Source organism: Piliocolobus tephrosceles, chromosome 1 (assembly GCF_002776525.5).
Source record: "Piliocolobus tephrosceles isolate RC106 chromosome 1, ASM277652v3, whole genome shotgun sequence".
In the NCBI taxonomy this organism is placed as follows: domain Eukaryota; kingdom Metazoa; phylum Chordata; class Mammalia; order Primates; family Cercopithecidae; genus Piliocolobus; species Piliocolobus tephrosceles.
In genome coordinates, this window is record NC_045434.1 from 155,122,368 (window position 1) to 155,145,957 (window position 23,590).

At 38.5% G+C, this 23,590-nt stretch overlaps 1 protein-coding gene across 1 annotated transcript in view; it reads left to right on the forward strand.

The window, feature by feature from the left end:
- Positions 1-4,919: 4,919 nt before the first annotated feature.
- SLC35D1 (solute carrier family 35 member D1) overlaps positions 4,920-23,590 on the forward strand; it is a 51,567-nt gene continuing 32,896 nt past the window's right edge. Inside the window, exons 1-8 of the mRNA XM_023209976.2 lie at positions 4,920-5,506; positions 6,332-6,365; positions 6,465-6,551; positions 7,249-7,316; positions 8,816-8,887; positions 9,475-9,543; positions 11,666-11,768; positions 16,707-16,799. Coding sequence (XP_023065744.1) covers positions 5,304-5,506; positions 6,332-6,365; positions 6,465-6,551; positions 7,249-7,316; positions 8,816-8,887; positions 9,475-9,543; positions 11,666-11,768; positions 16,707-16,799 — 729 coding nt within the window. The 5' untranslated portion in view covers positions 4,920-5,303. The remainder of the gene's footprint in view (positions 5,507-6,331; positions 6,366-6,464; positions 6,552-7,248; positions 7,317-8,815; positions 8,888-9,474; positions 9,544-11,665; positions 11,769-16,706; positions 16,800-23,590) is intronic.

A 23,590-nucleotide genomic window follows, 5' to 3' on the forward strand; every position in this document is an offset into this window, starting at 1 on the left:
AAAAAAAAAAAAAAAAAAAGAAAGAAAACTTTAAAGCTCTGTGAGAAGAGGAGGAACCAGCAAAACAGGATGAGAAGGAACAGCCAGAGTGCCAGGAGAGGTTTCAGAGAGTATGGGGCTCCAGAAGTCAAGGGAAGAGAGTGTAGCTAAAAGAAAGGAGAATATCAGCAATGTAAATGCTGTAGAGTGGTCAAGCAGGAGGACTAAGAGTGTCCATTGGGTTTAGTCCCATGGAGGTCATGGGTAACTTTGCAGTGAACAGCTTCAGTGTAGTGGAGAGGGTAAAACTAGTTTGGTGGGGGTTAAAGAGTGCTTGCAGGGTGATTATAGAGAGAGTCATGATTGACTATGACTTCAACACATTACTGCTCCTTTATCCTGCTTATGCTTCTTCATAGGGTTGATAAACACTAAACTTGGTCATTGAAGAAAGCATTGACATTGTCAGAACGTCTTGCAAAAGTAGGTCTTGTCCATCTGCCCCAAAGGAGGCAGGAGTGTCCAGTGGAGGAACACAGATTAAATGCTAAATAGACCTAGGACCAAATCTGTACACAGTCATTTAGAGCTGTGGGATGCAGTGTATGTCCAATACTCCCTCTCAGCCCTTGTTTTCCTGTTTATATGTTGTTTCTCCACACCTGCTTCTCAGAGTGGTTAGGGTGAAATGAGATAATGAATTACAAGAGTAGCACATTGCCAGGCTCATCATCAGTGGTCAATAAGTTCATTCCTTGCAGCCCAATATAGAAAAGTACAAGACACTGCAGAGAAGCTCCATGCTCTCTGGTTCTCAGAATTTTTAAAGTATTGCTCAAATAGGAAACATGTATGACCTTTGCTCCTTGACTGTAAAGTAACCAGCTGTGCAACACAGCAGGTCACCGGGTATGATCTAGGCTGGCAGTGAAATAGGAAACTGGTGAATGCAGGTAGATAACAAAAGAGGCCTATATACATTCCACTATGAGAGGAGCAAGTAGGTCCAGGGAAAGGGAGAAGTATGGGGAAAAGAAGTAATATAAGTTATGTTTTAAAGAACTGTGTACAGAATCAATATTCCCTTATGGAAAAACAGGATACCTAAAGGCAATGTTTTGATAAAAAGACATGATTTAATACAAAGAAGAGTTTTTGTTAGTAATTCTACCCAGTAAGATGTAAAATTTATCAACCCACAAAATTGACATTTCCAAATACCTAAGGGTACCTGAGAACATTTAATTCATTCTTTCTTATCTTGAACAACTTTTTAAGATATATTTCAATATTTATTCAGTTTCACCCAATGATGCATAAATACTCCATTTATAATTCTGTGATTAATATTACTGAGGCTAGGAAACAGATCTGAGGACCTAAAATACCAAAATTTACCCAAAAGTCGAAGTACCTATAACATGGGAAAGAGACAAAAATCCTCCTAGAGATGGCACCTATCTTATCTTTGTGGGTACCTAATGAGAATGCTTGACTCCACTAAACTCCACAGCATTTTACTGAGGGTCCACAGCAACCAAATCATTACTGGGGTTGAGAAAATCCAACGCAGTTTGTGGCCTGTGATAGGTCTTAAATATTTGTTAATTAATAAGGTAATTACACTGAGAAAAACAGTAGTTGCCTGGATCAGCACTCTTATTTTTATTTTGTGTAACCACAACTTATGATTTTGAAAATTTATACCTGGCATTTCATATTTCCACGGGGTAGAACTTAAAATATTATCTCACCTCTACCACTGTTCTCCATTGCTGCCCTCTTTATAAAAGAGAGTTTCATTTTTCATAGTGTTAACAGGACTAAAAAATGAGTATAAACTCTTTGGAGGTTGTTAATTTGGAATTTTCTCAATTCTATTAATTTTCTATTAAAAAGTAGTCTTAACTAACCAATTCTACTTCTAGAAATTTATACCCACACAAAGTTGAATGGACAAGGATTATTTGTAAACTGAAAAATGGCAATAACTTAAATGTCTATAGGGTTACATGATGATGCATCCAACTAATGGAATACTCTGAAGCCTTTGAAAAGAATGAGGTAGGGTTTAAGTGTTGCCACAGAAAGACCATCAAGGAATAGTAAGTGAAAAGAGAAAGATTGCATAATAATACTAGTGACAATAATTATAATAAACACTCATATTTACTATGTTCTAAGCACTTTACATTCATTAACTCATTTAATTCTCATCGTAACTCTATGAGGTGGGTACTATTGTCATCCTCATTTTACAGATGAGGAAATTGAAGCACAGTAATGTCCAGTAATTTGCCCAAGGTCACAGAACTACTAAGTGGCAGTGGCAGTGTGTGGCTTGAGGATTAGTGTTTTTTTCTGGTTCTATTCCAGATAGGATTTTTAAAATGTGTAAAAATGTGTATATACGTATATATTTTCTTTTTATTATGAGAGGCATTGTTACTTCTATAATAATAATTTTTTCTACAAGGATGTTTCTTAAAATACTATGTTTTAGTTATTTTTCCTTTTGAAGTTAACAGTCAAGGAAGAAATTTAATCATTTTCCTTGTTTCCACTGATTCAATCAACTAAAATATCTAAACTGTTAGGCATCCTTGCCTGCCTCTGTCCTCAAGAAGCAACTGTCTAGTGGAAAAGAGTGATATGTAAACAAGTAATGCAAAGCCCCTTTGCTATGGTCTGTATGTGTCCTCCAAAATTCGTATGTTGAAACTTAATCACCAATGTCATATTATTAAGAGTCAGGGCCTTTAGGAGGTGACTAAGTTATGAGGGCTCTGCCTTTATGAGTAGGATTCATGCCTTATGAAAGAGGCTTCACACAGTGTTTGTCCCTTTCTGACCTTCTGTCCCTTCTGCCATGTGAGGACATGGTGTTCTTCCCCTTCAGAGGATGCAGTGGTTAAGGTGGCACCTTGATCTTGGACTTCTCAGCCTCCAGAAGTGTGAGAAAACAAATTTCTATTTTTTATATGTTATCCAGACTCAGGTATTTTGTTATAGCAGCAGGAGCAGATGGATATTCTATAAAGGGGGTCTATAAAGATGTGGTAGGAGAGGCGCAAAGAAGAGAGATCAATTATGTAGAGGGAAGCGGGGGGCAGTGTGAAGGAAGGCTGCCCAGAGAAGAGGTAATGACCTGCCAAAATACGGAAGGAAATGTAAGAATTTTTCAGGAGCTGGGTGAGAGGAGGAAGAGAAAAAGCAGTTCAGATGGAGGGAATAATGAGAGTAAAGACACAGAAGCCTGAACCCATGTTGCTGATTTATCTGCACCTTAGGGGAGGGAAATGTGAATAGTGCCTCTGGAGATGTGGGTAGGAACCACATTATCTAGCACCTTAGGCTACGTTAAGAACCTCATCCTGGGTGCCAGTTTTTTAAGAAACATTTGAAGAACATAGGTGTTCTCAAGTAACTCAAAAGATATAAACCAATTATACACATATAATTGAATATTATTCAGCCTTAAAAAGGGAGGACATTCTAACATATGCTACAACATGGCTGAACGTTGAAGACACTATGTTAATGAAGTAAGTTCACAAAAGGACAAATACATGATTCCACTCATATGAGGTACCTAGAGTGGTCAAATCCACAGAGACAGAAAGTAGAACACTCAATAGCAGAGAGGCAAGGAAGTAGGGAAACAGGGAGTGATTGTTTAAAGGGGAAAAAGTTTCACTTTGGGATGGTGAAAAAGTTCTAAAGATGGATTAGTGATGATGGTTGCAAAACGATGTGAATGCAGTTAATGCCATTCAATTGTATACTCGAAAAGGGTTAAAATGATAAATGTTATATCATATATATTTTGCCACAATTTATTTATTTATTTAAGATGGTCTTGTGCTGTTGCCCAAGTTGGAGCGCAGTAGCATGATCATAGCTCACTGCAGCCTCGACTTCCTGGGCTCAAGCCATCCTCCCAGTTCAGCCTCCTGAGTAGCTGCGACCATAGGGGTGCACCACCACATCTGGCTAATTTTTTTATTTTCTTGTAGAGACAGGGTCTCACTATGTTGCCCAGGAAGGTCTCAAACTCCTGGGCTTAGGCATTCCACCTGCTTTGACCTCCCAAAGTGCTGGTATTACAGGTGTGAACCACTATACTTGGTTTACCAAACTGTAAAAAAAAAAAAAAAAAAAAAAAAAAAAAAGAAGAAATTTTAAAAGATACAGACCAAGCACTTAGAAAAATAATTCAAAGTTCTTCTTTCCTAATCTATTAAAGTTCAATATGTAATTTCTTTGCTTGAACTGATCATAATGATTTGCTTCTGTTATACAATAATGACTACCATTTACCGAAAACTAGCTCTTTGCTAGCTATACATCCACAGAGATCAGGTTCAGGGAGGTCATCTAATTGGTCCAAGACACACAATAAGGAGTGTGTGTGTGTGTGTGTGTGTGTGTGTGTGGATCGTCATTTCTAGGACTCCTACAATTGGAAATCAAGTCTTTTAGGCTCCAAACACCTTGTGCTTTCACCAATCCCCAAGCTGCTTATCTTGCTACTTTTTGGGATATGTCAACATTTTTCTTAAAACAACAAACAAACAAAACTTCTTGAGCTGAAAAGAAAGTATTGTTTGGTGTTTTCTGGGTTCAGAAAGTGTAAGAAGCCAGAGGCACTGCAGAATGAAATTTTCCTTGAGTGTTTACTGTTGATCCACATCTGATACTTTTGAAGGGTTTTGGTCCCCTGCAAGAGAGACTAAAAGAGCATTCAAAATTAGTCTAGACCCAATGTACTGTAACTACCGGGCCGGCCACCTGGAACAGAGGGGAGGAGGGTCTGCACTTATGTTGCGGCGGTTATCCGAAGAATACGGCCTTCCAGCTCCTTGGCCACCAGACTCCCCCCGCCCCAGGTACTCTTCCCGCTGGGAGACACGGCGCGTGCTCGTGCGCAGGCGCAGGGCGACTGTCACCCAGCATCTGTGGTTTGCCGCCCGGCGCTCGGGCGTTCCGATGTAGTTCCCCCGAGATCTCTTTGTCCGCCTCAGGCAGGGGGGTCGCCGCTGCCCCTTCTCCAGGCTCTCTCTAACCCTTGCCTAGGCTAAGCCCGGCGCGGCCCTACCCTCTGACCCCGCGTTGCACAATGCCCGAGCAAAGTCTCCAGGGGTGTGAACCCCGGCGTCCCTGCCCCTGGGCGGGGACGGGCGGCGGCCAAGCAGGGAGTCGAGGCGGCGAGCGTGCAGCTGGCCTAGTCTGCGGTCTCCGACTCCTCGAGTCACCTGGGAACCGTCGCTCCAGGCCCCCACGCCGCTAGGCCCAGCAGCCAGGCCCACGCCGCTGCGGCAGCCATGGCGGAAGTTCATAGACGTCAGCATGCTCGGGTTAAAGGAGAAGCCCCCGCGAAATCCTCCACACTCCGAGATGAGGAGGAGCTGGGGATGGCGTCGGCCGAAACGCTGACCGTGTTTCTAAAGCTGCTGGCCGCCGGCTTTTACGGCGTGAGCTCCTTCCTGATCGTGGTGGTGAATAAGAGCGTGCTCACCAATTACAGGTAGGGCTGAGGCGGCGGCGGCGGAGGCCGCGGAGGAGGAGGAGCGGGCGGCGGCGGCGGCGGCGGGGCGCCGGCTGCCTGGACTTTGACTGCCAAAGTTAAAGCCGAACAAAGTTGGGCGGGAGCTGGGGAGGGCGGGCGGCTGACGCGCGCGGCCCAGGCGGCTGAGCGGCTTGGCGCTCGGGCCTGGGGCAGGGGTCCGCTCTCTGCGCGAAGCTCTGGCCGGCCCGGCACGTTTGGGGCTCGCCTGCCATGCCCTCGGTGCACCGCCCCGAAAACCCTGCCCTTCAGAGAGATGGAGCAAAGTGACTCTTTTGATGACTTTTGAGCCCTTATGCCTGTCGATCAGGGAGGAGCGAGGGAAGCCTCCCTCCTCCGCAGCCTGGACAGGGAGCCGAGGCTTCAGTGTCCCCTGCTCCCTCTGACAGCCTCTGGGGACGTGCGCATCCTCACCCTGGCGGACAGTTACTCCTTTGCTAACACTGGGACCTCGAGGCAGAAGTTGGTTTTTGTTTTTTTTAAAAGGTATGTGAAACCGTTGGAGAGATCTATATCTTCACTGCCTTGAGAAATCCTTTGCAGGCAGCGGGCTGAAATGGTAGACTTGGACAAGATGAGACAAGCGGCCGCCCGAGGCTACATCAGCGAGGTGGCCTGACAACCAACAGGCAGGAGTTTTCTCCCAAGATTTTTGTTTGATTTAGGGGCGGACGTTGGTGTGGCTTGTATAGGAATGCCTTATTAACGTTGCCGATGTGCAAATTGAATTCACGGAGCTAAGTCAGGTTTGTTCTGACCTTGTTTTTCCTTTGCCCTTTTTTGTAGATTTCCCTCCTCACTATGTGTTGGACTTGGCCAGGTTAGTTGGAATCCTCACCGTTACGTGGTTTATGTTGTTAGAACTTCTCTGTGTGTGTCTTTATGTGTAGAACAGTGAATCTGTGTTCTCTGTTTACAGATGGTGGCCACAGTGGCAGTTCTCTGGGTGGGAAAGGCGCTCAGAGTAGTCAAGTTTCCTGACCTTGACAGAAATGTACCTCGAAAGGTAAAAGAAGAAAAGCAATACTTTATTTTGTGAAATGAAGTCACTATCTATTAATATATTTTATCAGTGCCTTGCGTATTTAAAAACTGCGGCCTCAAAAATGCCCAGTCTAAGTGTGGTTATAATGAATGTAGAGAATAAATGTAGTAATATGTGTCAAAGAAGGCCTACAATCTCTTTAAACTTAAGAGAAAAAATAACCTAGTAATATTCTTTTGTTTTTAATTAATGCACACTTGTTGAGAGTACAACAGTTTTGCAGTTTCTGTATCCATCTAATCTAGTCCATGTATCCTGCATTCATTATTCTTTGGGTTTATTTTATGTTCTTCTGTCTGCCTCTGCTTGACTCCAAATGACGATGAATTGCCTTTACTTTTTCTGCTGACTTTAGAGCCATGGGCTCTAATACACGATCATATTTTACAGCAAATGATGTTTCTGTCTCGCATTGATCATATTCATATTTCTGTCTTTTCTCCCTGCCTTCCTCCCTTTCTTTCTGCCATAGTAATGTTGTTTATCCAAGCAGAAGTGTTGTTTGGGTGTTTGGGGGTCAAAATTGTTTATGAGAACTAATCTTATGTTTTAAGTAGAAAAAATTTTGATCATATAAACAAAATCGTTTCTGTTTGAAAGGACCTTGTTTTAGCTATCTTTGTTATTGAGTTTTGTTATCCCTTTTTAAATTTTCTAGACGTTTCCACTACCTCTACTATATTTTGGAAACCAAATCACGGGACTGTTCAGCACAAAGAAACTGAAGTATGGATAACTTTATTTTACTAGTGAGGTTAATATAATGTATTCTTAAAATTGTACTTGAATGTTGAATATTTAACACATTGTTATTGATTCTGGAAAAAAATGAAAGGACCAGAAAGCTTCTATTACTACTAAATAATGAAGGTGGTGCCAAAGGTTTTAGTTGATGCTGTTTTCTTTGGAGAGAAAAGGAATTTTTTGTTTTTGTTTTTTTACCCCTCATTTTGATGTTAGAAGTCTTAAAATGTTATAAAATGCTATGATAGGAGATTTTTATTATTTTTCTAGAGCCACAATAGTGAAGATAATATACTAGGCTTCTGAGATTTCAGTTCTTTAATATGGTTCTTAAATATTTTAGACAACTTCCACACAGCAGTATTAAAGGGTAGGCACAAGAACTTTTGCAGTCTTTCTTTTAATGTGAAGTAAAGTAACATCAGATAGAACCCTGATAAAAATATTATTAATATCTTACCCATGGCATATAACTGTAGAGGCAACATACTTACTTTGAGAAAGAGGCAATAGCTCTCCTCTCCGTGGTAACACTATCTTTCCCTCTAACCTCCCGGTTTCTGGCTTCTGCTCTTACTGTAGTGTACATATTGGGTGTGTGTGGTATTAAAACGACACAAATAGAGAAACCATTTAACAGAAACCCAATGGCTTTACCACTACCACACAAGCTAAAACCCTGGCATAATAAAATAGAATGGAGAGATTTCTGAGGATCAGGGACAAGGTGTTTTTCATTTCTTCCTTTAAAACCCAAGAAACCTGACAGAATGACCAGGATGATATCTCTGAAGAGGGTGCCAAGGAAGTCACATTTATCATGGTTGGGACATTCTTTTGCATTTCATTACCCACTGGGAAAGGAATGCAGGCCTACTGCAAAGTGCTGCTTGTATAGAGTTTGCTTTTTTTTCATCCATCTCATCCAACCATTCATTCACACCTATCTTTGATTGCCAGCTAAGTATAATTCACTTTGGAGTGAGATAAGATATATTGAGAAATAACTATATTGCAAGAGGTTGTATGTTTGATTAGTACAAGCAAAATGCTCTGGGAATTTAGATGAAGACAAAATTACATCCACAAAAGGACAGTCAAGACATTTCATGGAATAAGATTTTCATAGACGGTTTTTGGGTGGTCTAGTGGGTGGGAAGGGAGGTCGGACTAGTGAAAAAATGAGAAGGAAGCCTTTTTCTATTAAAAACTAACATGTTTACAGCTTAGGGTATTTGCATAATTAGCAGAATAAAGTTTTGTAGTTAATGTTTCTCACTTCTAGTAGTTTTTTTAAAAGCAACTCTTTTAGGCTTTCAAGTAGGATTTTTTTTAGAGAAAAGCAAGGGGTTAACCATAAATTAATCAGTGTGGAATTTCCATAATGGAAGAATAGCATTATTTTAACTACCAGTTTGGATAATCTTAGTTTAAAAAAAAATGTTAAATTCTATTTTACCTAATTATCTTTTTTTTTTCAGCTTGCCAATGTTTACAGTTCTGAGAAGGTTCTCCATCCTGTTTACAATGTTTGCTGAAGGAGTTTTACTCAAGTGAGCTAAGTTTCTAATATATCTGTTCTTTAAATCACGCTGAAAAGGTGCCCAGCATATGTGAGATATTAAATTATTTGTCTTGTTCCTACCTTACCTTTTGAGAAGCTGAAGAAACCCTCTCTTGGCTGCTGGAATTGATAGTTTGTGGGAGTGGTAGTCGGGAAGGTCATGAATTGGAGTTGAAAATCTATCTGAACATGAGATTTACTTTCTAGAATTTCTGTGCTACTGCCACTGGGAGAAGCTGGATCAGAAGCATAGGTATAGGTTTTAAATAGCGTTCATATCTTAGCTCCTTTTACTGCAAATGAATGTGACATTTTTCTATTAAAGAAATTCTGCTTTACAAAAATTCAAACTCACTAATAACAGTTGGTGAAATTTTTAAAAATGGGTGTAATAACTTATATAACAATGAATTTTTGCTTCATCAAAGGGGTTCTTTTAAATATCCAGTTTCTCAGAAATGTTTAAAATATAATTGTTTATAGCTTTTGAGAAAGCATATCACACTTTTTGCTTCTGTTGTAAAATGAGTGTGTGAATAAAGTCATGTGTGTATTTTAAAATTTTTTATTTTGTAGGAAGACTTTTTCTTGGGGTATTAAAATGACTGTATTTGCAATGATTATTGGAGCCTTTGTAGCTGCCAGGTAAGATGTGGGCCTATGAATAGCACATTATAAAATATCAATAATTATTGATAATAAATGATTAGTTATCAATAACAATTTTTTAAAGCCTATATAAGAATTATATCTTTGAAAAGCGTAGCAGTCTCTTGAAAAGGTTAAGTCTTTTTGGGTGTATTAAGATAAAGGTTGACAAAAATAAGATTCTTGGGATTGTTAAAAGTTAAATTGATATAATTTAGAATTTGTTACTGTCGCTTTGCTGAGCACATAGCATGTGCCACACAATATGTTTGACATTTTACACATCTTATTATGTATTCTTCACAACACCTCAGAGAGGTATGGGTATAATTTTCCTATTTTATAGTTGAAGAAACTAAAAAGTTCAGTAACTTGCTTAAGGTCACAGAGCTAATGGCAGAGCTGAAATTTGAATCTGTGGCTTTCTTCAGAGCCTGTGTGTTTTTATAAACCATGTGGCATTTCTTAATTTTGCATGCTGCTAAAATTTTGCATGCTGCTAAAGCAAAGCATGTCTCCTCTTCTGTGAGGTGAGGAAAATGACTATGAAACATTTGCTTGCCTTTTCGAATAATGAATAATAACATTGCTTTAATTGGCCTCACATAAGCTATATCACAAATGCCATAACTTAGATATTCTATTAGGTTATTAAAGCTTTTTCCATTTTTCTTAAGTTTTAGTTTTAAAATACATTAGGAAAATGTATACCCACAGACCGAGAAAATTGTAATGATTGCTAGAAGTCTTCTACAACATTTTAATCAGCCCAGGCCGTGCATGTATGTATTTGCTATTGCCACACATTCTGCCAGATGTATGTTTTCCATGAAAGAGTTCCAGTGTAGTTCTTGGATTGACTCATTTACCTTCATCACATTTCCGTAGTATAGGTGGAAGAAAATATTATCAGTCCAGTCCTATTTTACAAGTTCAATCTCCAAGTAAAATTTCATTCTAAAAAAAAGAGGGTGACATAATTGGTTACTGGAAATTGGCTATATAGCTAACTGCTTTTCCTTCTATGTCATATTCCCTCCTTGGAGAAAAAGTCTATACTAGCCTCCTACCTTTATTTTTAGAGATGTCCTGCTGGTCTTTGAAACATTTCCTTGAAGCTGATGGGATCCAAAATTGTACCAAACAACAGGGGTTCCTCGGGGCTTTCTTGGGTCTACAAAAAACTTCTGAAAGGGATTACTGTCTGGATCAGCCTTATCTAGTTAGACCCTTTAACTTGGAAAAAGATTGATAGGAAGGGAACTCAGACCTCTGAAGTCAGTTAGAAGATTGTTAGACTGCTTGGGGTAGGGAGTGTGCATTAAGTTAGGCCTGCCTAAAATGCAGTGGCATAGAACTCATTAGAAGTCTTGGTTCCTATGCAGTATCTCTGCAAAATCATAGTTTGTGGAGCCACTATTTTAGCTAGGGTGCTGAAGTATGTTGAAGGCATACCTTTCTCAGATTTTCATTTATTCTGTTTAATTTACTAAATTCTTATCTGGTGCCTGGTACTCTAAGTTCCAGAAATTTTTGGTTTCCCTAAACCCCCAAGTTATACTTCACAGGTTCATTGAGCAATTATTTAAGTATTTGAGTTCCTGCTGTGTGCTTAGACATTGTTCTAGCTTGATCTCAGAGGTAACCATGATCCACACTTCAGAAATTCCACCCAGGGGCCCACCTACCTATGCAAGATTGTCCTGCCTTTTGTGTGGACCTTCAGAAAATGACTTGTTAATGGCCTGTACTTTTGGTTTTCTTGTCTATGAAATTGAGCTCTACCTGCTTCTGCCTGCTTCACAGATGTACTTAATGGTAATTTGGTGCTTGTCATCTGGCTTTGAATGCAGAGCAGTGTGCTATTAAATGACATGATTGATTGTTGCTAACTATGTGTTTAAATGTTAGTGCCTCTTATTTCTGAGGAATCCCTTATTGAGGAGAAATTGCAAACTGTGACCAGAAATCAAGAAATACCAGTAGCTGATAAAATGCCTAATATTCACTTCCCTAGATGAGAATATGTTCTTGTAAATTTTTTAGCTCATATCTATTTAAAATTAAATGCGTGTTCTTTAAAGTAAGTTGTTCTTAAAGTGTTGCTTATGTTTTGCAGCTCTGACTTGGCATTTGATCTGGAAGGATATGTTTTTATTCTGATAAATGATGTCCTGACAGCAGCAAATGGTGCATACGTAAAACAAAAATTAGATTCAAAAGTAAGTAGCAGTCTAAAGCTTCTTTAACAGATGTGTACTGATGTTGGGAATGTCAGTTCATCGGAGAAAAAGTGTACTTTTCTCCTGGTAAGAAAGTACTTACCAGGGATGAGAAAGACATAGTGGCTCTGTGAGGGTAAAATTCCTATACTTGGGTGTTCATAGAAGAAACTTTATTTTTTAATTAATTAGCAATTAGCTTTTAGTCCAGGCTTTTCTGGGATTGTGTGAATTTTGAGTTCGTGTGGGGTAGGAAAAGTAAAGCGTGTTCACTGAAGTGTCTTTAAATGTTCATGCTGTATTCTAGAGGACTTTCCGGGGATCTGGGAGGCAGAAAGAGAACTACCTGGAAACCTTTGGGCAGACTTGAAGGGAAATGAGTGTTGGAAGGGGCTGCAAAACAAAAATGGCCTTTATGTATTTGCCCTATAAATAATGGGAAATTTTAGGGAGCATTAGTATCTCTGTCTGTCTCAGGGGCAACACTGTGTTTCCTGGCCTTGGGTTTACCAGATATTGTTTGTTGTTTACTATATACTTTAAATATCTAATTTTTAGATCAAGCCAGATTCTTAGAAAGCTGAGTATTTGAATCATATTGCTTTTGCAACATTATGTTATGAGATTACATTACTGTAAGAAACAACTAAATGGACCTCAACTTTATATATCCTAGGGTTGCTAATTGAAGGAATTGTCCTTGATATCATAATGTGTCCTATATGAGGACCCATATGAGATGCTTATCTTAGATGTCACCATAGTTTTTCCTGAGCAGCTGGTACATTTTTATCTCATAATTACTTCTTGTAACTGACCATGACTTTATCTTATTTTCCTATCCATGTTTTCTCTTTAGTCAGATGGACTTTAACGGCTTAGTTTTTAGTCTTTTCTATTATATGTACAGTATTTCTGAAACTACTTAAGCTCCTTTTTGGGAGCTTAGATAATAAATAAATACAAGTGTCCTACCTGCTTGATAGTACTTTAGTACTTTGAATTGACCTTGCCTTGGCCAGGGACTTTGCCTGCTCCTCTAGAAAAGAAATATAGATAGAATGTCTATCCCAGTAGTTTTCATTATTTTGCAGATAGTTTTTTTTTTTTTTTGGAATAACCTCGAAGAACCAAGGACAGTGTTGATTTGTTTCCAACCCATTTTCTTTAAATATGCATGTCTTGGCCTCCATTTATTTGCTTTGATGAATCTATATGATGGTTGCATTTTAATGGAAGCTACTAGTGAGAATTTTTATCTTTTTAAAATAGCTGGAGAAAAGGTAGCAGTTAGTGATTGGTCTTACTCTTTTCTTCAGCCTGTTTGCTACTTTGGAAAATAGATAATATTAATGGCATTTTATTTGTCCTGTAGCTTCAGTTGTCTAAAACAGCACTGTTCAATAGAATTTTCTGTGACATTGGAAATTTATATTTCTGTGTTCCATTAACTGGTCATTAGCCATGCATGGCCCTTGAACACTTGAAAATAACTGAGAAATTGAAATCAGTAGTTTTATGTGATTGTAATTTAACTGAAATAGCTACTTGTGGCTAGTGGCTACTATATTAGTACAATCTATAGTACATCCTAGAACCTAGAAAAAAAAATCAAGAATGTTTCTGAGTATTTTATTCCTAGGAGAGCCCTTCAGTTTCTCACTTAGAAATGACTATGACTTATTTGTACTAGAACTTTTAAGTTCATTGATTACTTTTCCTAGCTCATATCTTACAAGCAACAAACTAGAAGGTAGAATTCTATTTAGAGGCAGAGAGGTTTACCAGCAGTATAAAAGGTCAGCCAACAAGAGAAACAGTCGGATTATAAAAGACAGAAATACTGGAGAAGAAAAAAAGATGTAGGGTCTATTAAACAGCCGTAAGGGCAACACTGAATAAGAACATACTACATAAACATAATAATACAGATTTTTGATGCATAACAATGTATCATAAGACATAATAATACATGTTTATGATGATGCCCTAAATCTAGTTTTAGTCAGTGTAGTTTATTTAAGAAGGCAGGGAGAAAGACATTCAAAACAGTTAAAATGCATAAAGAAAAACAGAAGTTTTGGCATTTAGGTTTTTGCTGTTTGTCAGTTACTGGATGGTATGTATCTGTGTGTATGTGTGTCTCCATGCACATCCTGTACTTCCTGGATAACACTCATGCCTCTGGCTGACTGGGCACCCTTCTTAAAGGTTGTTCAGTATGACTTTCTTTTTGCTGCTGTACACATGAGGCACACCTTTACACTGATACTTGTGGTGACCATAAGCAGTCAGTTACTTGGTTTATCCTAGAGGCAGTAAGGCAGTACGGCCATGCTGAGGTGCTTTTTTAAACATCAGGAGTTTTCTTGTTTTGTTTTGTTTTTGGAGTAAAGAAACAAAGGAATGGCTACTCCATAGGCGGGGCATCCAATCAGGAGTTTTGTTACTGATAATATCAGGACTGCTTACAATCATAGTCCATTGAGTATTAGTCATATGGCATAAAGATTTTGTGCTGCATTTTAGACCTGAATGTAGCTATCGAATTTAAAACTTAACTTTATACTACTATGTAAAATAATGCATGTTTATGATAGAAGTAGTAGAAAATGTGGATAAGCAAAAGGAAGAAAACATAAATCTCCCTTAATACTATTATCGAATGAGAAGCACCGTTTTGGTGGATAGCCTTTATTTTGTGTGTATGTGTGTGCACATTTATCTGTATGTTAAAATTTTAAGCAAAGGAGGGATGATATATTTTCTAACTTGTATTTTTCACTTAATACCATTTCTTAAACACCTTTCTATGTCAGTTAGCATCATTACACATTTTTAGTGGCTGTGTAATGTTTTATTGTACAGCTGTGTTATAGTCTAGTTGTCTAATCAGCTAGTTTTCCTTTTTTTTTTTTTTTTTTTGTTTTTTTGAGATGGAGTCTCACTCTGTCGCCCAGCCTGGAGCGCAGTGGCACAGGCTCAGCTTAGTGCAACCTCTCTCTCCTGGGTTCAAGTGATTCTTGTGCCTCAGCCTCTTGAATAGCTGGGATTACAGGTGTCCACCACCAGACCAGTCTTAAGTTTTATATTTTTAGTAGAGACGGGGTTTCTCTATGTTGGCCAGGCTGGTCTCAAATTCCTGACCTTAGGTGATCGCCTGTCTCGGCCTCCCCAAATGCTGGGATGTCAGGCATGAGCCACTGCACCCAGCCTAATCAGCTAGTTTTCTATTGTTGGGTATTTATTTGCAATTTTTCAGTGTTGCTTTTGAGAAGACAGTTCAACTTTTCTCATCAGTCAGTAATCTTTCAATCACAGGAGTTAGGGAAGTGCTATGCCCCCATCCTTACCACTCCCTCACTGTCCCCTCTTCCCACCTCTCAAACCCGGATCTGCATTTTCAGGAGACAGCTTCATGCTAAATGTCCCACAAGTGTGTGAATCAAAGGTGGACTCAGAGTTCTTATAGGCTCCCTGTGTTTGAAGATGTGTGTTGTCCTTTGTTGCTCCCTAGTAGTTAAGAACCCAATGAGTCATACTGTGTTCTGGGAGTTGTAGTTATAGTAATCTTAGTCTTCATTGTACTTCATGTGCACATTTTCGGAAATACTTCATTGAGAAGTGCTGTCCGTTGATATTGGTCTAGGCCTGAGTCTGTGTGTCTGAATCTGGCCATCTTTTTTTGTTTGCTTGCTTTGTGCTTTTTGTTTGTTTTGTTTTTGAGCCAGGGTCTTGCTCTGTTGCACAAGTTGGAATGCAGTGGCGTAATCAGAGCTCACCGCAGCCTCCCTCGGATTCCTGGGTTCAAGGAATCCTCCCACCTCAGTCTCCTGAGTAGCTGGGACTACAGGTGCATACCACCATTCCTGGCTAATTTTTTTTTTTTTTTAATTTAAGATAGGTTTTTGCTCTGTTACCCAGGCTGGAGTGTAGTGGTACGATCTCGATCTTGGCTCACTGCAGCCTTGAACTCCCAGGCTTAAGTAATCCACCCACATCAGCCTCCTCAGTAGCTGGGATTTAACAGGCACGTGCCACCATGCTCGGCTAGGTTTTTTTGTTTTTTTTTGAGATGGAATCTCACTCTGTCATCCAGGCTGAAGTGCAATGGCGCGATCTTGGCTCACTGCACCTCCACCTCATAGGTTCAAGTGATTCTCCTGCCTCAGCCTCCCTAGTAGCTGGGACTACAGGCACCCGCTATCATGCCCAGCTAATTTTTGTATTTTTGTAGAGATGGTTTCACTATGTTTGCCAGGCTGGTCTTGAACTCCTGACCTCAAGTGATCTCCCTGCCTCAGTCTCCCAAAGTGCTGGGATTACAGGCATGAGCCACTGCGCCCGGCTGTTTTTGTGTTTTTTGTAGAGACAGTGTTTCACCATGTTGCCCATGTTGGTCTTGAACTCCTGGGCTCAAGCAATCTCTCCACCTAAGCCTCCCAAAGTGCTGAGTGTACAGGTGTGAGCCACCATGTCCAGCCTCATCCCTTTCCTAAATGACACTGTGCTAGGCTTCTGAAAAGCCCAAGACATACTCAGTGGCTTTTGATTCAGTTCTGGAAAGAGAATGGATTCAGAGGGATGTTTCGATATTGGTGTGTGTGTGTCTGTGTGTGTGTGTGTGTGTTCAAAATAACCTCTTTTCTCCTAGCTATTTTGAGGCAGTCAGTTATCATTTTTATTTCTCTGATCTTAAGCACTTGAGGAATTTATTTCAAGTAAGTATAAAATTTTGTAAGATGCTTTTTTTGGTCTTGAAAGTTTAGGTTATTTCTTAATGTTTGCAAAACTTCTAACTTAATTCATTTGCTGTGTATGTTGTAGGGGAGGGTGTGTGTGTTTGTGTATGTATGTGTAGTTTGAGTGGTATTTTGTACAGTGTTGTATCTGCTAGAACCAAATGCAGATGAAACACCTAATTATTTACTGTCCTAGGAGCTGGGAAAATATGGACTGCTCTATTACAATGCACTGTTCATGATTCTGCCCACCCTGGCCATTGCATATTTCACAGGAGATGCACAAAAGGTAGGACTTTCTAATTATGGTTTAATGGTTTACGTTGATGAACTGCATTATTCTTTATGATGAAAAGATAGACTTTGTTGTTCAAAAGAAATATACTTATTAAATGACCGAAAACTGAGCATTTACTCTTTAAATTGCTGATGTCATGCTAACCTCTTTTCTTGGCGTAAACATTGGATAGTACTAAGATGACTCAAAATAGCTCTGCTGTCAACATAAAAATAGTGCTTGCCAGCTAGTGTCCTTTTCTTACATGCCAGAAGGATAGAGGAAGGGAATTTTTACATTTCTGCTAAACTGTAAAATAGGAATAGTAGTAAACTATCCTTGAGAAACAAAAATCTTGAAATAGTAAAATTCTCCAAATCCTAAACAAAATGCTAGGCATTGCTAGAGGTTTTCAGTTTTAGTGTCCAGTTGTCATCCTGGTTTAACTCCCAACTCGTTTTTTTTTCCTTCAGGAGATATTTAGCATTGTTTGGTGACTTAACCATATAAAAAACAACTAATATAGTAGTGTACCAATTTTCTGCAATGTCTAGCTAAATAAATACAGAACAGAGTAGTAAAATAAATCTGGAGAAGAATTTTTCTCTAAAACAAGCCCATATAGGAGACAAATTGATAACATATTGTTAGAATTCACAACATTCTGCAAACTAAATGGAAATTCAGAATTATGGCAAGGATTCTGTACCAAGATTCCTTCTAATGATTCCTCTGGCTAGTAACTTCTTCAGAATAAGTATGTTGGTCATTTACTCTAAAGACAGTGATGATTTTTACAAATTTGTGGGAGCTAAAATAAAAGAGATTTTTAAAAGCAGTTGGACTATTAAATTGTTCTTGAACCAAAGGCAGGAGACTGACAGCTGACGAAGCTGCTCCCCTCCGCCCCCGCCGTCATACCTGTTTCTCTTAAAGAACTGGTACAGGTCATCTTGAATATATGTGTAAATGTTTTAATGAACTGTGACCTACCTGCCAGCAGGCCTAAAAATGACACCAAAGTAGGAAACAGTTATTTCTCTAATAAAGAGTATTGAGTAAGTATTTTGTGGCTGTGAAAAAAAGTGGTACAAGAAACTAACATTTATTGAATCCCTATTATGTGTTAGTCACTTTATATATTTAATATAATGTAGTTTTTATAACAGTCAAGAACATTTTAATTATACCTATCTTACTAATGTGGAAAGAGAGGTTCAGAGAGACTAAGAAACTTGTCCAGTGTCATACTACTGGGAAATAGTGGAGTCAAGATTTAAACCCAAGCCTGACTCCAAAGGCTGTGGGCTTTGGAGCAGACTAGTGACTAATAGAAGCACCCCTCGCTCTCCAGCTTTGGGACCAGAATATGGTGTGATATATGGTTCTAAATCTTGAGGCCAATCTGAGAAAGTTGGAAGAATTAATTTGCTTGGGGAACGTATAAAGTTTTAGCAGACATTGAATCAAATGGACTAAGAGAGCAATTTGTATGGCCCTTTGGAGGGAGAGTAATCTAGGTCAAGGAAGAGCAGGTTCCAAGTCCTGAAGTGAGAGTGCTTAGCATTTTTTAAATGGGCAAATACTAGGAAGTCAAAGTGGGCCTTGAAAAATGTGGAGGAAGAGAAACAAAAGGTACATTCCAGGTAGAACTAACAGCATGAGCACAGGCACAACTGCAAAGACCAGACTCTTCAAATTAGAAGGTAGAAGTCAAAGACCTTGGAAACATTAGCAGAGACCTTAGAGAATTCTGGTTTGAGCCTCTTATTTCATAGATGGGGAAACTGGACCCCAGAAAGGACTATAGAACCTAGATTGTTTAATTCTAAGCAGGTGCTATTACTATTCCCACCATACCGCACCCTGATTCCTTCTAAATTAGGACCAGTGCTAGACACAAGAATTTGACATTTACTTTGCAGGTAGTGACAAGTCCTTAAAAGTTTGTGACAAAGGGCTGGGTGTGGTGGCTCCCACCTATAATCCTAGCCCTTGGGGAGGTGGGCAGATTGCTTGAGCCCAGGAGTTCAAGACCAACCTGGGCAACATGGCAAAACCCCATCTCTACAAAAAGTTCCAAAAAAATTAGCACGCCTGGTCAGGCGTGTCTGTAGTCCCAGCTACTGGGGAGGCTGAGGTGGGAAGATCACTTGAGCCCAGGAGGTCGAGGCTGCAGTGAGCCCCATTGCACTCCAGCCCGGGTGACAAAGCAAGGCCGTGTCTCAAAAAAAAAAAAAAAAAATTGTGATGTAAGTGGTACAGTGGGGAGAATTTAGGACTCTCGGAATGCAGAAAACTAGCTACCTCCAGTTCCATGCCTGACCACCATCTGACTTTGGATAAGTCCCTTCTGCTCTCCCATTTAGCTTTATCATGTGTAAAATGAGTCTCTAGGTACAGCCGTTTCTGGGGTTGAGACAGAGTTTCTGAGGAGTAAAAGCCATGGCATTGTGGAAACAGACAGCTATTCTCACAGCTGGCATGAGCCTAGTACTCCCCGATAATCAGTGCTGATAAACTGCTCTCATTTGTTGGACTGCAGACTTTCCTGACCAACTTTGAATGGGGGCCACTTTGAATGGAAACTTTCTATGTATTGAATGAAATGATTTCCAAGATGAATGGTTAAATGAAAAAGCACAGTGCAAAATGGTGCATATGGTATCCTACCTTTTGGGTGAAATAAAAAGGAAAATAAGAATACCTGCCCCCCCCCCCACACACACACATAATTTTTTTCATTTATTTAAATAAAGAAACTCTGGAAAAATATACATGAAACTGATAAATAATTTTTGTATATGTTGTAGTAACAGGGTAAGTAGAACAGGAATGGGAGGGAGACTTCTCAAACTATTCATCTTTCTATATTTTTTTGATTATAGGACCATGTAAATGTATTTAAAAACTATATCAAAGGAACGATAAGGAAAAGATAGTTTTTCTATAAATGACTACTATCCTGTGATTAACCCTAAATTTGAAAATAACTGGGGACATGAAACAAGTCAGTTTGTTATTATCCGAAGTTGCAGACTCTTGACCCACATTGCAAATTGAAGCAAAATCGATGCAAATTATTCTGAAAGTCTCACTGTTAAATTTAGTAGGCAGAATTTAACTTTGTTAGGACAAGAATCCAACAAAGGGGCTCTGAAAGATCAGCTCCCCAGAGAGGCAGGAGTTGGATACAGCAGTTGATGGGTTGATACAGCCTTTAAGCAAGAATTGGAGGCCAAGGATGAAAAAAATGAAATTATAATACCATAAAAATTTAAAGGAAAGTTCCAGTTGAAAAACTCATCCCAGTGAGCACATAATGCAAGGTCTTACAAAGCATTTTGAGAAACCTAACTTGTGTGTGTGTGTATGTATGTATATGTATGTATATACATATTTAAAGTTTATTCAAGGTTCTCAAAGTTCTGGGTTTACCAGAAACCAAGGAACAAATAAATATATTCAGCACTTAGTTTTTAAAACATGTATCTTCTAACTTTAAAACATTTTTTTAAACTATGCCTCATGCAAAAACGAGCTCACTGTTAATAAAAGATACCTAGTTAACATAGATAAAGGTAGAGTAGACATCACTTGACCAATGACTTTCCAAAGCATCAGTACAGATTGTGTTTAAACTTACTAATCGCTTCCTTCAGATGGGAATTTTTTTAGTACAAAGCCAGTGATTCAGTCACAGGAGTTGGAGCTTGACTTTCTGGCAGCACACCCCGCTAGGTGTTCTCACATAGGGATGGAAGAACAGACCCCTTGCTGTAGATCTCACAAGGCTAGTTCTGTGGTATGCTGTATAATATCTCCATTATATCACTGGCTAAATTACATGGTTTAGGGGAGTTATAGGAAAAGTTGCTGCACAAATTGTCTGCCTGGAGGTGTCTCATACTAAGCATTGCTGACTAAATAATGAAGTAATTTTAGGCTGTTGAGTTAGCCTGTTTAGAGTTATTCATCTTTTCTGGATTGCTCTGTGGAGCATACAGATTGATTTTCAGACTCTGAATTATTCTCACCACATACAGACAGATTTCTTCTGTTTTCTGGGCCTTGGTGTTTCCATATGTAAAACAGGTGGGTTGGATCAATTATTCTTTAGTTATGAATGAGTAGATCTTTCTCTTTGCCTGTATATTATTTGACTGATACTGTTCTGTTTTTAACCATTCTTATCTCTGAGATATCTCTTTTTAAATAAGAGCATGTGACCTACTTGGCAAGCTGGAATATGTAGTTTTGACATGATATGTAGGTTTTATTTTATATAGGTGGCACCACTGACATTATCTTCTTTCTGTCTTAGCAAGTTTCCTAACAGTTTACTTTCAGATAAGGATTCAATTTTTTTCTCAGTAATTTTTCAGGGAAAGAATTTTCAGAATAGAATATCATTTATTAATCTTTTTTCTTTACCATGACTTGCAAACTCAGTGGTTTATTTTTAGACTTAATAGTAAACAGAGATGTATTAAAACACTAAGAAAATATCTGTCACACTTTGGATTTTAGTTCAGATTTCAAATGAGTTGATGACTCTGCTTAGCAAATTTCCGGGAAGTGGGGATTGGTTGCCTATGTTCCTGAATGACAAATGGGTTAATGAAGAAATTAAGATGGAAATTAAAAAATTTCTTGAAACAAATGATAATGGAAAACCGAAACTTATTGTATACAGCAAAAACAGTACTAAGATGATAAGTTTACAGCTGTAAATGCCTACATCAAAAAAAAAAAAAAAAAAAGGAAAAAAAAGAAACACTTCAAATAAACAACCTAATGATACATCTTAAAGAACTAGAAAAGCAAGTTCTTTTGGGTTCCACACCCAAAAAGATTTTTTGGTTTTCTGAAAAGAAAAAATTGACAAACCTTTAGCCAGACTAAGAAAAAAAGAGAGACGACCCAAATAAATAATATCAGAGCTAAAAAAGGAGACGTTACAATGGATACAACAGAAATTCAAAAGATCATTATTGGCTACTACAAGCAACTATATGCCAATAGATTGGAAAAGCTGAAACAAATGGATAAATTGCTGGACACATACAACCGACAAAGATTGAATCATGTAGAAATCCAAAACCTGAACAGACCAGTAACAAGAAATGCGATCAAAGCTGTGATAAAAAGTCTCCAAGCAAAGGAAAGCCTGGATATGGCTTCACTGCTGAATTCTACGAAACATTTAAAGAAGAACAAATGTCAATCTTACTGAAACTATTCCAAAAAATAGAGGAGGAGGGCATACTTCCAGAGTCATTCTGCAAGGCCAGTATTACCTTAATACCAAAGTCAGACAAAGATGCATTAAACACGAACACACACATACAACACAGAACTGTAGGCCAGTATCACTGATGAATAGTAATGGAGAAATCCTCAACAAAAATACTAGCAAACCCAATTCAACAACACATTAAAAAGATCATTCATCATGACCAAGTGGGATTTATCCCAGGGATGCAAGGATGGTTCAGGATATACAAATCAATGAATGTAATACATCATATCAACAGAATGAAGGACAAAAACCAAATGGTCATTTCAGTTGATTGATGGTAGAAAAAACATTTGATAAAATTCAAAATCCCTTCATGATAAAAATCCTCAAAAAATTGGGTATAGAAGGAACATACCTCAATGTAATTAAAAACAATATATGACAGATGAATGGGTAGTATCATACTGAATAGGGAAAAATGGAAAGCCTTTTTTCTAAGATCAGAACACAACAAGGATGCCCACTTTCACCACTGTTACTCAACGTAATATTGGAAGTCCTAGCTAAGTCAATCAGACAAGAGAAAGAAAGGGCATCCTTTCTTTCCTGGCAAACCAGGAGGCAAATTATCCTGGTTTGCAGATGATAGGATCATGTACTTAGAAAAACCTAAAGACTCCATCAGAAAACTATTAGAACTGATAAACAAATTCACTAAAATTGCAGGATAAAAAATCAACATACAAAAATCAGTGGCATTTCCATATGGCAATAGCAAATAATCTGAAAAGGAAATCAAGAAAGTAATTCCGTTTATAATAGCTACAAATGAAATAAAATACTTTAACTTAAAATTAACCAAAGAAGTGAAAAGTCTCTACAGTAAAAACTGTAAAACACTGATGCAAGAAATTGAAGAGGACACAAGAAAATGGAAAGCTATTCCATGTTCATGGATTGGAAAAATCAATATTGTTAAAATGTTCATACTACCTGAAGCAATCTACAGATTTAATGCAACCCCTGTCAAAATACCAGTGAAATTCTTCACAGAAATAGAAAAAACGATCCTAAAATTTATGTGGAACCACAAAAGACCCAGAATAGCCAAAGCTATCCCAAGCAAAGAGAACAAAACTGGAGGAATCACATTACCTGACTTCAAATTATACTATAGAGCTATAGTAACCAAAACAGCATGGTACTGTTATAAAAACAGACACATAGATCAGTGGAATCTATGTGTCTGAATAGAACACAAAACTAAATCCATACATCTACAGTAAACTAATTTTTGACAGTGGTGCCAAGAACATACACTCGGGAAAGGACATTCTCTTCAATGTATGGTTCAGGGAAAACCAGGTGTACATACGCAAAAGAATGAAGCTAGATCCCTATCTTCTGCCTTGGACAAAAATCAAATCAAAATGGATTAAAGACTTATCTAAAACTTCAAAGTATGAAACTAGTAGAAGAAAATATTGGGGAAACTCTCCCGGATATTGGACTGGACAAGGATTTCTTAGTAATACCCCATAAGCACAGACAACCAAAGTAA